We start from the raw sequence: 17,110 nt of genomic DNA on the forward strand, positions 1-17,110 counted from the left end.
TTCCCTATCTTCCTATCCTCAGACTGAACATCAGTGACAGTGACATGCTGACCATCACTGACGGCGATGAGGTCACAACACGAATCCTGGGGCGATATGTCGGAGGAAGCAGCCCCTTCAAGCTCTCCTCAACCACCCCTGACCTGACTGTCACCTTCCACTCCGATCCGGCGGGGCTCGTCTTCGGCAAGGGCGAAGGCTTCATCATCAACTATATGGGTGAGATAGAGAGTTTAAGCCGATTCATCATCAAACTGCACAAACAAGGCCCTGAAAGTAAAGTATGAATTAAATAAGTCTGGTGACCCCATGGAGATCCTACAGTACTAACAAGTATCGTCCATGTTTCCAAAGCCTGATATAACTTATTTGCCATGATACTCTACCTGTACAATCTAATGCATCTAATGCAGCCTGATACAAAAAACAGTTTTGGTCTCTATAGCTAATTTCCCCTTTCATGACAACTGTACGGGGAGTGAAGGAGGACATGGCTGCTTTGAGTGACAGGTCCGCCAGCCGCTAGGTGGCTTGTTTCAGCCATTCGGCCCGCCTCTTTGCCCATTTTTGATTGGCTGGGAGTTAGGCAGAGTCACGTACTGCCAAGATGGCGATGGCTGGAGCGGCTCGCTTTGAGCTTCAAAACCGCTCTTCAGAAACCAACGGATGACGTCACGGTAACTACGTCCATATTTTTATACAGTCTATGTATTTTACGCCTCTCATGTATGTAAATGTGGTGAACAAAATATTGGAAATACCTTTAAGTTTAATGCAGTCCAATACAACACCACCAGAAGAAATGGAGATCAGCAAAAACAAGATTTTCAGGGAGTGTTTAGTTACTTTAGTTATTTAATGGTTTAGTTTATGGAATTCATAACAAAATAGACTTTACAAAGTGTTGCACATTAAAAGGTAATTCTGGTATTTTTTATTTTCTTTCTTTTTTTTTTTTGGACCACACTTTGAGTTTGTTCAGTCAAACCCGTTGCTGATCGTTTGCCACAGCATGCTTTGGCTGTCAATCACAGTCTGTCAATCCACAGAGGAGTCTTACTCTTTACAAAGGTGAGAAACACGCCATTTAGCTTAATTGCGATCATTGACTGACAATAGAACATAGGAAAAGATAGGCTAGCGTATTTTGAATGAACCTGCTTGGCCCACTGACTCCAGCCAAACTTTAAATTAGCTAAAAGTAGGATTGTACTGTTGCTGAAATGCCAGAGTGATTTGCAAGTCAGCTTTAGCTAACTTTGCCAGCCTAACGTTAGCTCGCTGATAACGAACAGCGGACAGGATTTGGCTGTAGAGAAGGAGCCGAATCAGAGCCGGGCTATTAACAGGACTGCCAACTCTCACGCCACACGGTCCATTTTCTCACGTAGTCAAAAACAAAGTCATAATGTAAAATGCTATTCTTGATGCATTCTTGGTTTTCATAGCACCCTCAGTCTTCACAGACCCTCAAGTGGCTGTTTCTTGATTTAATCCAAGAGGTTAGGTGGTGTAGAAATGCAGGAAATTTGTTTTAAATTAGGACCCCCAGACCTTCCTGCCAATTATTTATATCTTTCCACGTCTGCTCCCCCATTTTAAAGCATAACGAGGCACCTGTAACGACACCCATTCTGACCCGACATTATTCTGTTAATAGCAGTTTGTGTGTGTGGGATGGCATAAGCACAGTTTATGTGTCAAGCAAATGTTTTACATCCTCACCTCTGGTACCATAAATACTCATTAGCACGCCAAATGTGTATTAATCCGCATTAGAGTCCAGTTTTCAAAGATTTATGGTGTAGGGAAGTTGTTGAGAGACTGACTTGTTGACAGTAAGAAAAATATAGAATAACACCTGAATTTTCCTTCAAATATCACTGCAAAGTTTCAGTTTTACCATTCATTTTTGTTTTTGCCTTTTCTCCTCAAGCTGCCCACTCCATTTTTCATCCTCTCCTTTTGTCTCGTCTCATCTTTATTTGTCTGTCCTTTCATTTCCCCCCTGCCCTTATTCAATCACATCCTATTTGTTTCACCATCTCACAATGGTTCTCATCTATACACACACACACACACACACACACACACACACACATACACACACACACAGAGTTTCACAAGCAGCCAAATAAGCTCACTCCCTCCTTTTACACACAGTAATCTGCACTGCTTCCCAGATCCAACACCTGACACCAATTTAGAATCACGCTGTCCAATTTACTTGTCACCCTCCCGACACCACAAACTCACACAAATTTCCCTACAGAGTAAATCAAGTAGACACACCATGAATACGTAGGCTACTCTCTTTGATTATGTATGTGTGTGTCCATGAATGTGTGTGTGTGCTCCAGATAAATTACCCACCACACGCATTCAGGCTGCATGGAGGAGGAGAACTGAGTCAATAGAGAATGAATAATTGATTCAGGAACTTCAACTTACAAATCCCTGTAGGCCTATTATTTTGTACAGTGTAATGCAATACTGTAAGCCGCCCGATCAATCATCAAATATAGGCTACGTACACGTATACGCACACACACACACACACACACACACACACACTAGTCCCAGTAGGAGGGCACTTATTAATATGTCTCTCAAGGCTGTAATGATTTTTTTTCTGTCTTTAAAAAGCGTACACTTTATTAATGTTTTGTTTTTGTTTTTTTCTTGGTTTTGGATACTGGAGGTGGTTTTTGTTTTGTTCTTCCTTTGTTCTACTCTATGATACACTTGAGATATTAGAATACACAGAGCAACAAAAGTGCCTGTTAATGCATGAATGGAAAAAAAAACAACAACCCCATAAACCATCTGTGAGGGCGATTAACAGTAAAATTCAGCTGATTTCATTAAGTGCAATGATGCGTCTCTGCTGATATTTCTTCTTCTTACAAAGTGATTTTTGAGACACTGACATGTTTTATCGACTAATCTTGTTTTAATGTAATATTTCCCATCCAAAAAAGATTTGAAACATAAAAACTCAGTAATATCCCATAAAATATATTCAACAAAAGTCATCACTCAAAATGAATTCATAAAAGGGAAAATCATAAAAATTATAACTGCAATTTAAGCAAATACAATAAAGGAAATAAGTACATAATATATAGAAGTGAAACTACTTGAAGGAATACTTCAGCCATTAGCTGGTTAGCTTAGCTTAGCATAGAGACTCGAAACTGAAGGAAACAGCATGGCTGGCTCTTTCAGAGGTAACAAAACCCACCTACCAACACTTCTAAAGCTCACTAACTAACACGTTGTTTCTCAGTTGTTTAATTTGCACAAAAAACAAAGTTGTGAACACACCTGTATCCAAACTTTTGACTGGTACTGTATGTGCGGGACTAAGCTAACTGTCTGTAGCTTCATGTTTAACAGACAAACATGAGTGTGGCATTAATCTTCTCATTTTACTCTGGGTAAGAAGAAACTTATCTCTTGAACCTCACTGTTGGAAAAAAGCCAAACTTCTGACAGATGTTTTTTTTTTTTTTATCTTAAATTAAACTAAACTCACAGTTCAACAAGTTGCAAATCACAATTACAGCTGCAACAATTAGTTGATTAAAATGCTAAAATTCTCTTGTTCCAGCTTCTCAAATGTGAATATCTCCTGGTTCCTTTAGTTTTCTATGACAGTAAACTGAATATCTTTGGGTTGTGGACGTCACTTTGGGCTTTGGGAAACAGTGATTGACATCTTTCACCATTTTCTGACATTTTATAGTCCAAACAGCTAATCAATTTATTGAGAAAAAAACGACAGATTAATCAATAATGAGAATAATCTTTAGTTGCAGCGCTAAATACAATAATTCTGATTCCTCTCTGGTCCTACTAGCCAGTTTAAGTGATCACTAGTTGAGTTAAAGAAAGTTAATAACAAACATTGAATAGCTAATAGATTAAGAATTCTTTTCACTGAAAGAACTTTTCCCTCAGCAGTTGTCTTTCACCTGACAGAGGTAAAAATACTAACATACTGTATATATTCATACACATCATATTTACAGGTACACACATGTGATAACTGGTGTCCATTTTCATTTATAACGTTCCATCATGTTTTCTGTTCATTGTCTGATTGTAGGTGGTTGGTTTTGTAACCAGCAACCAGTAATTTTTTAGCTTGCTATTAACAAACTTCTTAAACTATTGTTTATAGCTGGTTACCACAGTTGACATGAGTCTGTATCTCCAAGTACAAAGTACCAAAGTTCTAGTAATACATCAACATATAAAATAGTCTTTATCTCCCAATATTTTGTTTATTTTGGACAATCCTAAGAATACTGGCAAGGTCATTTTCCTGGTGGACTTGTTTGCCTACAGTACCAGCTCACCAAAGTTTTTTCTGCTCTCATGACTCTAGACTTCAAGTGAGAGCTCAAAAAAGTTTGAGCTGGACATTTTTAATGCCAGTGAGTCCCTGTGATCAGAGGAGTTCTCGGTTCAAATAGATCTTTGGAGCGATCTTCTGCTGCTTCTTTCTGTGTAATCAGTTCATACTGCTGTGTGAGGTCCTCCTCTCAGATACAGCATGTAGCAAAACATTCATCCTGTTTGCTTTTTCATTTAAAAAAAACAGACTTCTGTGCAGTTTCAGCCAATAAAACCACATCTTAAAAGAGTACTCCACTGATAGCATCGCATTGTTGGACTCATGATGGACAGTTGATGCAGCAGACAGTCAGAGATGTCATCTTTTTTTTATTCCAATCATTCATCTTCCTTGTCAAAATCTGGCGTATACATTATTCACAATGCAACTCAACCATTTGACAGTTCGGTGTGAGATTCTGGTGTGTGATGCTAGTAGCGGCTAATGTAGCCTGGAGCTGTTAGCCTCCAGCAGAGATGAGGAGCTACAGAGGTCTGATAACCTCACTTCTTTCTAACTCCACACCCTCAGATTTTTTACTTTTCAAACTTGTAATCTTCAACCCCAACTGACACCGACTCACAAGGCTTTTTACTACTTTATAAACATCTGAGGTGAGGTGTAAAATCGATGGAGTTCACCTTTAAAACCCTGCCTGACACATGAAATAAGTCAGAAAATTCATTGTTTTTAAATTGCTTTTATGATTTAATGTTTGTATCAAACGTGATATATCTGGCTTTTATGGCAGTTTTTTATCATTGCAGTTCCCTTCAGCTCTACAGAGTGTTTTAGCATCTTTCGGCTCATTGTTTTGACTCAGCGCCAAACAGCAAACAGACACAGTTAGCTGTAGACTAGCTGGTGAACATAGTGGAGCATTTAGCGGCTAAAAAGACCGATATTTTACTGAGTGGTGGAGACCAAACAAGAGCAAAAAGAGAATAAACACTGAACTTAAATGTGTCATGTTGCCAGAAACTCGACACTAAATGAATGCTAATATTGCTCTGTGTTTGCTGGATGTGTAAATAGGCAACTGTTTGCTAACACGCTCACCATATTAACTCAATAAAGTGTTAATGTTTCAAACATGTGAGTGATGTTCAGCTTGTTGTAAACTTCTGCCCCCAAGTGGCAAAAATAACTGATTTGTGCTGCTTTAAGAGAAGGTGAATACATATTTAAAGTAAATCTGACACAGCTGTTGGACTTTAGTAACTATAATTTTGTGATTAATTTGAATAAAACAGATGGTATCCAATGTGATATGGAGAAAAAACACCAACAAAGCAAATAAATAAAGGTGGAATATAATTACAAAAACTTGAGCCTGAAAGCTCATTCTTGATCATGGGAATAGAACTTGTAGAACTTTTTCCATAGCTTTCAACTACATCTCATGGTCTTCATCAGCGAAGAGATTTCATTAAATCTTATGACAACAGGTGGCCGTGTATGTAAGTTCCATACTTAGGTTTGGTGATGACATCTGACAACTTCATGCACCAATGAGGACCATTAGATGCAGTTGAAAGCCCTGAAAAAGATAGTAAGTGGATCTTGAACATTTCTTTGACAGCACACGGCAGAACAACACAGCTGTGACAGATAACTGACAGCTTGTAATAATTTTACTGAAGACTGTTTCAGTTTGAAGATGAATTCAAACTGTCCTTCACTGTCAGTGGAGACACTGAGAGGTGATATCTGAAGATTGTCCAACACAGATGAAATCCATCATTCTGTCCCATGGTTAAGTAATCGGACAATAAATCCATAAATCTTTGGTACTGAGATGCGTTCCTCCTCACAGGGAGCATGTGCCAGCATCATGTCATTATTAGATGTGCTGTTTGCTGCTTAACCTTGCTGTGAGAGAGGAAACGCTTCCCTGTAGTCAAACCTGGACCAATGACACCATCATAACGGCGCCATTCATCAACCTTTTTTTTTTTTGTCGTTTCTCTTCTCAGAGGTGTCCCGAAACGACTCGTGTCCGGACCTGCCTGAGATCCAGAACGGCTGGAAGACGACGTCCCACGTCGCTCTGGTGCGAGGAGCTCGTATCACCTACCAGTGTGATCCTGGTTACGACCTGGTGGGACGAGAGACCCTCACCTGTCAGATAGACCTCTCCTGGAGCTCGCAGCCCCCCTTCTGTGAAAAGAGTCAGTCACTGTCTGATTTACACACATACTGTACATCTATGTTTGTGTGTTTGACCTTGTTGTTATTTACAGGAATCCCTTTTAGCCGGTATTCACTGTGGAGTTCACCTTTCCCCACAGGAGGATTTGTAATAATTTTGGTGACCCCTGAGTTTCGTTTAGTACCACTGTTGAGTCCTAATTTCCCCTCAACCAACACTTTTATTCCCGTGACAAGCTGCCTTTAAAACTAAGGTTGCTTTCTGTTCTGTCTTCACAAATCAGGCCTTTTTCTCAATATGGAGTACGCCAAGACCTTGGGAGTCCAAACTCCTGAGGATGTGAGGATGTTGTACACTAAATTTCCAATTGGAACTGCAGCGTTCTTGGATTATACTTCAACACAACTATACAACTGTTCTGTGAAAAAACAAACAAAACACAAATGGTTTCAAACACTGTTGATGCTCTGAACCCTAACAAGCTTTTTCAGGATGATGACGGTTGTCACATCTCTGAAAACATTTGAGCAAATCTGCATAATTTTAATTTAAAAATTACCATATATTCAACGTCTAAATGGTTTCAGTCTTGCCTGAAAAAATATCAAAACTTAATTTAGTGAAACACTAGTCAGCTGCCAAAGCATTCTTGATAAAACTGGCAGAGCAAGACTTCCACAGATTGAGAAAAGGCCTATCGTCTTCTCTTAATGTCTTCCCTTAAAGGACAGAAGATTGAGTTGAAATTGAATGCCCTCGCAACCAAAAAAAGGAGAAAGTGTTGCCATAATAAACTTTCCTCTGTTTGAGCCTGTGAAAGCATTGCTCTCGCTGGAAGGGAAAGAAACAAGGGCCAACTGGAAATTAATTTTACTGCCGCTCCTCTCAATTTGAGAGGAAACTGTGTCCAGAAGCAAATTTATAACGTGGAACTGAATGCACCCTAATGGATTATAAGACATAGTCCCTCAAGGATCAAGCTCAGTGTTTTTTGGCAACAGCATCAGGCCAAAATGTAGTACACTAGAAATATCAAAATCACAATATGTCATATTTCATGATGTACAGTATATATAATAAGCTTTTAAACAACTCAGTTCTTAAAAGTTTTGATCGTTTAGTGTTTGGATCCTCGTCTTTGTGTTGTGTTCACTGAGCTGCTGTAACAACCAAAGACTGTATATAAAAATGGACGTAGTTACCGTGACGTCACCCATTGGTTTCTGAAGAGCGGTTTTGAAGCTCAAAGCGAGCCGCTCCGGCCGTTGCCATCTTGGCAGTGCGTGACGCTGCCTAACTCCCAGCCAATCAAAAATGGGCAAAGAGGCGGGCCGAATGGCTGAAACAAGCCACCTAGCGGCTGGCGGACCTGTCACTCAAAGCAGCCATGTCCTTCATTATGCAGAACTTTACGGCTTAATAAAATTTAAACGGGCGAGTTATAAAAAAATTCACCCCCCGTACAGTTGTCATGAAAGACGAAATTAGCTACAGAGACCAAAACTGTTCTTTGTACCAGGCTGTAAACATGTTTATTTCTGCTGTAAAGTTGGGCATTTTAACATGGGGGTCTATGGGGATTGACTTGCTTTTGGAGCCTCATGTGGCCATTTAAGGAACTGCAGTTTTTGGCACTTCCACGTTGGCTTCATTTTTCAGCCCCAGAGGTTGCCGCTTGGTAACAACTGAAGCTATGTGATTGACATGTTTATACAGTCAGTTAGGAAACAATCCTCCTTTTCCCTTTTGTCTTCTTCCAGTCATGTACTGTTCTGATCCCGGCCATGTGGAGCACTCTACCAGATCTCTGTCAGACCCAAAACTCCTGGTTGGGACGACCATTCAGTACAGCTGCAACCCGGGTTTCGTCCTGCAGGGCGGCGCCACCATTACCTGCTACGGCCGCGAGCCGGGGACCCCAGTGTGGACGTCTCGACTCCCTCACTGTGTTTGTGAGTATCAGAAAGAATGTTTTTTTACTGTTTCTGGTGCAAAAAGAAGAGAAAACATGAAAGGTTCATTTGTTTTGCCCACCATGAAAAGAGTCATTATTTTATTAAACCTGTGGGTTGAAAGGGTCCTTTGGTTTAGACATTATTTGTGTAATTTACCTTCCTTGTGATTTCAGAAACCTGTCATCAGGATAGACAGTTTCACATGGCAGTAAGCTGAAGATGAAAGGCTCTTTTCCTGTCGCTGTGCAATCTAACATGAGTGGGTTTGTGTGATTTCTTGCAAAAAAAAAAAAAAGAAGCCTTGCTCTCTTTCCTCTGCTGACACAGATCACAGCGTCTCTGCATGCCAGAGATGATGCTTCATCTCCTGCATTTTCATCTCAAGACTGACGATGTACGTGTGTGTTCATGTGTGTGTGTGTGTGAATGTGTGTGTATTTTCAGGGTTATTAATGTTTGTGTGGAGTGTTTGATATGTAAATGCAATGCTAATGCACCGTACCAATCAGCCCTCCGCCACCTGGAGGAGGGGGTGGAGATTATCCATGAGTCATGTTACCTCAGCCAGAGCCTGTCAGATCTGTCAGTCCGGCCTCTGACGCAAAACCTCTGATTCGTGTTGAGAAACTCAGCGGGATCCGTCCAGCTTTCACTTTTATTTTTATTCCTTCCATCTAGCTGAGGATTCTGTTTCCTGTGAGAACCCTGGTCTCCCTGACAACGGCTACCAGATCCTGTCCAAGAGGCTTTACCTGCCCGGCGAGTCGCTCACCTTTGTCTGTTACCAAGGCTACGAGCTCATTGGAGAGGTTGCGATTAAATGCATCCTAGGAAACCCGTCCTTTTGGAGCGGCCCACTTCCTCTCTGCAGAGGTGAGACTTTTATCTTTATACATATATATATACATACATATATATGTGTGTGGAATGAAACGCTCCCTTGTATACCTTTGGATGTATGCATGTACACGATATCTTTGAATACTTTTTTGCCCCATGCTTGTTGATACAGATTGATCATGCCCCTATGCATGCAACCGATGGTTCGCTAAACCCCTTCCCCCAAATGGTGGTTGTCCAATCATGACTTAGCAACCATAAGGCCACAAACATGCACCATGCAAGTACGCAAATGGCAAAGCTTGGCCCAGCTGGTGCAAAGGTGCGACCCCAGTGAACATACTCAACGTTCACGAATGAGGCGATATCAGCTAATTGAAGCTAATCAGAGCGTTTCCATGAATACAGTAGTAACCAAACATGGTGTCCGTGGAAGAACTTACTGCACTAGAGCTGCAATAATCTATTAATTGCCAACTATTAAATTAATCGCCAATTGTTTTGATAATCGATTCATCATTTGGAGTCATTTTTAAAGAAAAAAATGTCCAAATTCTTTGATTCCAGCTTCTCAAATGTGTTTATTTTCCGGTTTCTTTAGTCTATCTGAATATCTTTGGGTTGTGGACTGTTGGTTGGGACAAAACAAGACATTTGAGGGTGTCATCTTGTTCTTTGGGAAACAGTGATTGACATTTTTCACCATTTTCTGAACAACTAATCGATTAAACAAGAAAATAGTCAACAGAATAATAATCCTTAGTTGCAGCCTTATACCGCACAGAGGAAAGAAAAAAGAAAACACGTAAGATGTGATGTGCAACCTTTGAATTGCTCACAGAGGAAGGATGGAGACTTCCTGTCTGAATGAACAGGTGACAAAGTTCTGCTAGAACGAACGAAAGGTCTTCTTCCTCTTGTTGTTTCACGCTGTAGTGCCACCTCGCTTCAACGCTCAGACTGCAGCTAGTGATTTTGCTGTGTGTTAAGACATATTCCAAGGCCTTGTGTCACAAAAGCACTAGTTGCAGATATATGAAAATGAGTGGACTGCATATTTCACAAGTATGTTATTTCTTTCAATAAGTTAAATGTGTCAAAAATAACATGACAGAAAATGATCACAGCTTTTATGCTACAAATTTGGTGAAACCGGCCCCAGAACACGATGTGTGAAATCGATCTTGCATGTACGTTTCTATAGTTGCGTGTAGCATGTTTGGGGCCAAACTAGACACTGCAGGTCTGTCTTTCTTTTGATTCCTCCACATGTGAAAGCGCTGTAGTAAGAGAGATACTCTGTATCTAAAGAGATTGAAGGGTGATCCTTGTTTTAGCCTTTCCAAAACCAAAAGCACAAGAGCAAAAGTGTAAAGAATGAATTGTATTTATCTGCTCTAATGTGAGCTGCAATCGTTAGCATGTCTGGCTAACTACTATAGCTTACTACCTGAACAGTAGTAAACAAGCATGAGATCATATCATTAGCTTACTACATTGTAGGGTACAGGTTATGTAAAAAAATAAAAAAATAATAAAAATGTTCGCGACTAGCACATCTACTGTGTGAAAGCCGGTCCAGGATGCCATCAAAATTTAAGCTCCGTCCTGCTTTTTATTGGATTTGGATTATTCACTCAGCATTATCCGGAATCGGCGTTACATCTGCCAAACACATCAGTTAGTCCTCATCCTAAAAGACTTTACTCTTGTAAAAGTTTAATATACAGTTTCAACATACTAGAGCTGCAGGAAAAAAAAATCATGAAACATGTTTCCCAAAAGCCCAAGATGACGTCCTCAAATGTCTTGTCACTGTTCTACATGTAAACTTCATATCAGCCCTGCAAGAACGGAAATCTCGACAGGTGTGGGAACAGTAGGGGCATCGGGGATTAGCGAACCGGTCAGGTCAAGGCCGCCTCGTTATAAATACAAACTCAACAGGAAGTATGATATACAATTTCATAATGCACTGACTGACAGAATGATGTCTTGCAGCCAACCATGACTGCTACCATGGCAACCATGCTTTGGAAGGTGAGTCTGTCTGTGTGTGTGTGTGTGTGTGTCGGTATGCTCTGGTGCTGTGCGGTGAAAAAGACAATTTGCAATTTGTTTTCTAGACTGATTAAAAAAGAAACCAAACATCACACGAGCAAAAAGAATTAAAAAAAAGCACTTGACCTCTGTGTCTCTGCTCTGCCTGCATCAGCAAACATCTGCTTGCCAAGTTCATTCCCAGTTTGTGTGTGTGTGTGTGTTTGTGTGTGTGTGTTTGTGCATCCAGCTATTTCCGTTCATCTGTTTACCTGTAACACCCACCTGTGTTTGCTAAGCCACCCCTTTTTTGCTCGGACTTTTAGAGGTTTTATTTGTTTTTCCTGTGATAATATTATCCCTTGAATTAACCTTGTTTTATTCGTGTGTTGTCCATCAGTTGCAGAGGCGCCTGCAAACTCCTCTCTGGACGGAGGGAACATAGCGCTCGCCATCTTCATCCTGGTTCTTCTGCTGTCTGTGCTGCTGGGAGGAGCGTATGTCTATGTCACACGGTAAGCTCTCTGACTGCTCAGCTTAAAGGAATAGTTTGACATTTTGGGTAATTTATTTATTTTATCATCAAATCGTCAAATCACCATCACAGAGCAAGACAAACAATATATAGGCACAAACATATTCAGCACTCAGGTGATTGTGATCTGCATGACTGAGAGTCAATCTGCTCCCGAGCTGAACCAATCAGGGCAGAGCTGGACAACACTGTCTGATACTCCCACATGTGGAAAAGAACATGGCTCTATGAAAAGGGCTAAAACAACTTAAAACAACATCATCAATATTATACAGGCACATATGAAACACTTCAAAAGTTGAATCAAATCATAAATCACATAAGTCATCCAAAAAGTTGACATAAAAACTATAATATAGAAAAATACATAGAAAAATAGAAAAAGTATTATATAGAAAAATACATAGAAAAATAGAAAAATTACTATATAGAAAAATACATAGGAAAATAGAAAACAGTAGTACGTTACTTGCCAATGGGGGATGCAGGCAAGTTCAACCTAATAATTGTATAGAATTTGTGTTCATACCTACAACAGAAAAGGCAACACTATCAAAAGAAGAAAATGAAAAGTGAGGCTGCATCAACAAATATAAAACCTTCTGGAGAGACAATAATATTCAAGTTATCTGTAAAAAATCAATCAGTCAATCATACTTAGAAAAGATTGTTTGTTCTATCAACTATAACCACTAACAAAAAAAGGTTTTAGATCAAAATCTAAATTTAAGCCCTTAGGTGATAAAATATCAAGGGTAAAAATACAGAGTGCCTCTCTTCTCTTTTTTTTTGATCATTAGTACATACGCTACTTCTATGTTCTGAAATACGGGTCTTGGGACAGCGTGTTGTTTTTCCTGTGTAAGCCAAACTGCAGGGATATTTAATCATGTAGATGATTACAAGTAATGATACCCTTGATATTAATTTTTTTTTTTTTGCTGGAATGCAGATGAGTAAACATATAAACATAAAAGTTACCATTTGATGTAGTGTATCAAAGTTAGCTTACAGCTAATTTTCATCTGCAGTCCCTTAATTACACTCTCATATCTGTCAAATATGAAGCTCCAGCCAGTAGCTTTGAACAGCTAGCAGTCCAAAAGTGACAAAATCTGCCTACCAGCACCTCTAAAGCTCATTAGATAAAGTGGTATCCATATTGTCCCATAACTCTGCCAGAACGCTAATACATATATTTCCCAAAATGTCAAACTATTCCTTCAACATCTGAGGATAGATTAGCAACTGGGCAAAAGTGGACGACTCTCTTTACACTCTGGCTTTTGTAAATGAATAAATATTCTAGAAGTAAGCTTGTATGTTTTCATATATTGTTGACATTGTCAGAAAGGTGATAATTTTACTTTATGTTTATTATAGAGGTCCTAGTGGGTGGTGGCTTAATATTTTGCCCCCTCGTGTATGTAAATGGATGAAATATTAGGATATTTACTTTTAGAATTCATGGCAGAGCTTTTGTATTGGAAAAAAATAGTATATAAATATAAAACCAGTATGAAACCATTGAAAATCTCACTTTGAACGCTGAATCTTAATTTCTTCTTCCGTTTTCTCTCATCTTGCTCGTTAGGTGCCGATATCACTCCAACTTAAGGCTGCCTCTCATCTACCCCCACCCTTACCGACAGATCACTGTGGAGACCGAGTTTGACAACCCGCTCTACGAGACAGGAGGAGTAAGTGTCCCGTAAACACTGAAACTGTACGTTGCTGGACGCCGCTTACTGTCAGACAGCTAATACCGTCTCTTCTCTTTCATTTTTCCAGCAGGACACTCGTGAATATGAAGTATCAATATGAGAAGCCTCACAAAAGACATTTCTGAACAAAAAACGACCGCCCCTTCCCAACTCTTCATCCTCTCCTCCCTCCTTCTCCGCCCAGGAGGAGGCGATGTAAATACGAATAGATGATGTCCAGCCCCTTCTGCCACGAGACGCCACGATTGATTGATCTTGTTCTCTCCTCCTTTTTTTAACGCGACAGCTTCTGAAGACATGACGGGAGGAAAATAGGAGAGAAGGAAAACGCAAAAGGAGGGAGAGAGAGAAAAGAGACGGACCTGTGTGGATCAGTGTCGCCGTGAGATGATGGGAGACGGAGAACGGAGGAAAAAAAAAAAAAAAAGCCCAAAGATCATCTCGAAACATCGAACGTGGTGAGAAAAGAAGAGATGTTGGGTGTGAAGTGGGGCAAAGAGAAGTTAAGGAGGGGAGAAGGGGAAGGAGTTGGGGACAGGACACAGTATGAGGAATGTGGAATGAGAGGATTGAAGCACTTTTTAGTATTTTTTAAGGAGGATTCGATTCAGATTTTCGGTGTCATAATTCGATTCAGAATCAGTTCTCGATTCAAACTCGATTACTGATTCAATAAATAGAAAAGGGGGACACTACTTTTAGGCTCTTACTCCAATTCACTGTGTGCCAAACCATCGAACCTTTATCCGCTGAACTGCAATATGAAACATAAGCAACCGTGAAGCTAACTGGTGTGGATGAAGGTCACTGACTGACCGACAGAAAGAAGTAGAGAAAGTATGTAAGAAGCTTGTTGGCCTTGTTCAGACTGCCAGCCCAAATCTGTTTGGTTTTTTTGCAGATCTAGATCATATCTAAGTCTGAACAGCAAAAAAACAAATCAAAAGAAAATCAGATTGAAGGTCGAGGAGGTGGTTTGAGAATCGATTTTTACAGATGCGTCTCAGTCCGGACGCTCAAATCAGATTTCAAAGTGTCTTTTTACAGTTAACGATTTCATTTAGCAGCGACGTTCATCTGAGAGCTGATACAACACAAGCAGGGATCTAGTCAGGAGAGAACAACATGAGTAAGTGCTATAAAGCTAAGTTTGAGTCCGATAGGATGTAGATGCCAACAGGCGGTGCACAGAAGCAGATTTTTCTTTTTTCTGTTTTTTTTTGTATTTTTGTTTTTCTCTACCTTCAGTCCATCAAGTGCAGAGGTGTTTACGAAAGAGCCAAGTCTTTAGTCTTCTCCTAAAGATCGAAAGGAGTTTGGTAACTCGTTCCACTGACGCAACACAACCATAGACTGTATAAAAATATGATGGATCCCCATTTCTCATGCTTCCACAGTGGAAAGCCGCGTCACCAGCGTATGTAGTTACTGACGCCTACATCGTTACCCATGCAGATAGGTTGGTGATGTCTGGACACATAAATCCGATCTGATCACTTGCAGATAACAGTGTCGTCTGTCTTAAAGATCTGATTTGAGAAATAAATCTGATTTGCCTGCAGTCTGAACAAAGCCTTAGTTTTTAATTTGGAAGCATCTTCCAGTTTTTTTCCTGTATGAGAGACATCAAATCAAAGTGTCATTTACTGACCAACATCACAGCTTCGGTGTTTGTTATAAAAACACAAGTTGGTGTGTGTGTAACGGAGTAAGACGGGAGAAAAAGAGTCGTGTCTAGTAGCAGGAAAAATGATCGTTCTCTAAAACGCTGTGAAAATGAAACAGACTACAGAGTCACTTATTTTCTTCACAGGTTGAAGTTTTAGTTTTTAGTTTTAGTTACTCTGAGGGTGACGGAGTACAAAGGATTCACTCAATACTTCACAGCTTCGTCTTGCAAAGATAATTATTAATATGCTCCACGCAAGTATGTGAAGGCACACCTCGAGCTACACAAGATCGATTTCATGTGTTGCTGTGTTTAGTAGTTTGCTACCTGAAAATTCTTAACGCGATGCTAGCGCGAGTTGCAGCCTGAGCGTTGCAGCTAGGGGGCGCTATAGCATGAAACAACAAGAGACAGCTGATTCCTTTATAATCACGCTGAGCAGTTATGAACCGTCCTTCCTTGGTGAGCGATTCAAATGTTGCACATCTTTTTTTTTTTTTTCTTTCTTCAAGTACAACAGTAAACACAGACGCCATGTTTGTTTAGTTCTGCAGTCATGGAAATGCTCTGATTAGCTTTAATGAGGCGATATTGGCTAGCTAGACTGAGATGGAGCGTTTACATGCGCACCAATATCCCAGTTCTGAGTCTTATCCTGGTTTTGATCATATTGGGAATATGACCTTTTCATGGTTTACATGATTCAAACAGTATCCAGGTTTCTGATCATCTGTGTCCAGTTGTGTCTTGATTCCTCAACATCTAATCCACTATGTTGTTTTCATGCAACAGCGTCCTGGTTTCTATTGGACTGCTACAGATAGCATATCCAGGTTTCTCAATACTGGGATAAGGCCTTATCCAGGTTTCTGGAACCACAAAGGTGTTTTCATGTGCAAAACATAAGCAGGATACTAGTGTGCATGTAAACACTAGGGGTGTGCCCGAATACAAATACGTTTTTCGGCAAAGCACAAATAGTGGTGTTTTTTTACGAATATTTGTTTCATACAAATATTTTTAAAATTATTTGTTTTTGGGAAGAAAAAAACAAAACATGTCAAATACCAGCGAGCAGGTCAGTTATAGTCGCTATCTCAGTGTCTCTCCTCTGCTCCGCTGTGACGTCTATCAGCAGGTCTCAATGATGGGAGTCACATCCACCTGCTACATGACGCACATTTCTTAATTTGGACATCACTAAACAAAAACAGGATTTTTAAGCCTCTTTCCACTTTTATTCGAATACAAATACAAGTAATTTTGCTGCCTCAACAAATACAGATACAAATACAAATACTGGGCCCTCTGCCCATCCCTAGTAAACGTACTCCCGGTTGAGCGTTTGCTCCTTCCTGGCCAGGCGTCGCCATTTGCGTACTTGCGTGGAGCATGTTTAGTCTGTAGTCATAAAACGTCCGATCACTGTTGCGCCTTTGTTCTGTGTAACTCAATGATTGGTAACAGGTGAGCAGATCACATGGCAGCAGATGAGATCCGCACACTGTTTAAAAAACTTGTTTTGCACAATGTGTTGAGCTGCAACAAATGTTTTGAAGAGGATTGTTTTCCTCTCTGGAGTTTTTAAACAGTATGTGGACCATATCTGCTGCCGTGTAGTGTTTGTTTCATTAGATGCAACCAAACATTTGCGTTTTTCATAAGTTGAACTACAAGGTAACTCCAGCATATTTTTAGTTTCGCCAGTGTAATGTTGTTAGCTAACGGAATTACAAAAATCAATTTATGGCTTTTGTTAATTGATTCAGAACCACGATTTTTATGTGAACCAT

At 40.1% G+C, this 17,110-nt stretch overlaps 1 protein-coding gene across 5 annotated transcripts in view; it reads left to right on the forward strand.

Moving 5' to 3' along the window:
- The window catches only part of LOC121886184 (seizure 6-like protein), a 31,614-nt gene extending 16,828 nt beyond the window's left edge, over positions 1-14,786 (forward strand). Inside the window, exons 9-17 of one of the 5 annotated variants that reach the window (XR_006092683.1) lie at positions 23-219; positions 6,379-6,573; positions 8,315-8,506; positions 9,188-9,382; positions 11,351-11,389; positions 11,790-11,904; positions 13,519-13,624; positions 13,716-13,843; positions 13,935-14,786. Coding sequence is in view for 4 of the 5 variants with exons in the window: in XM_042396121.1 (XP_042252055.1) it covers positions 23-219; positions 6,379-6,573; positions 8,315-8,506; positions 9,188-9,382; positions 11,351-11,389; positions 11,790-11,904; positions 13,519-13,624; positions 13,716-13,748 (1,072 nt within the window). In the remaining variant the exon portion in view is untranslated. Of the gene's footprint in view, positions 1-22; positions 220-6,378; positions 6,574-8,314; positions 8,507-9,187; positions 9,383-11,350; positions 11,390-11,789; positions 11,905-13,518; positions 13,625-13,715 lie in introns of all 5 variants that reach the window. The other 4 variants (XM_042396118.1, XM_042396121.1, XM_042396119.1 and 1 more) reach the window with 4 other exon arrangements.
- Positions 14,787-17,110: the final 2,324 nt, after the last annotated feature.

This window comes from Thunnus maccoyii, chromosome 19 (assembly GCF_910596095.1).
Source record: "Thunnus maccoyii chromosome 19, fThuMac1.1, whole genome shotgun sequence".
NCBI classification, from domain to species: Eukaryota; Metazoa; Chordata; class Actinopteri; order Scombriformes; family Scombridae; genus Thunnus; species Thunnus maccoyii.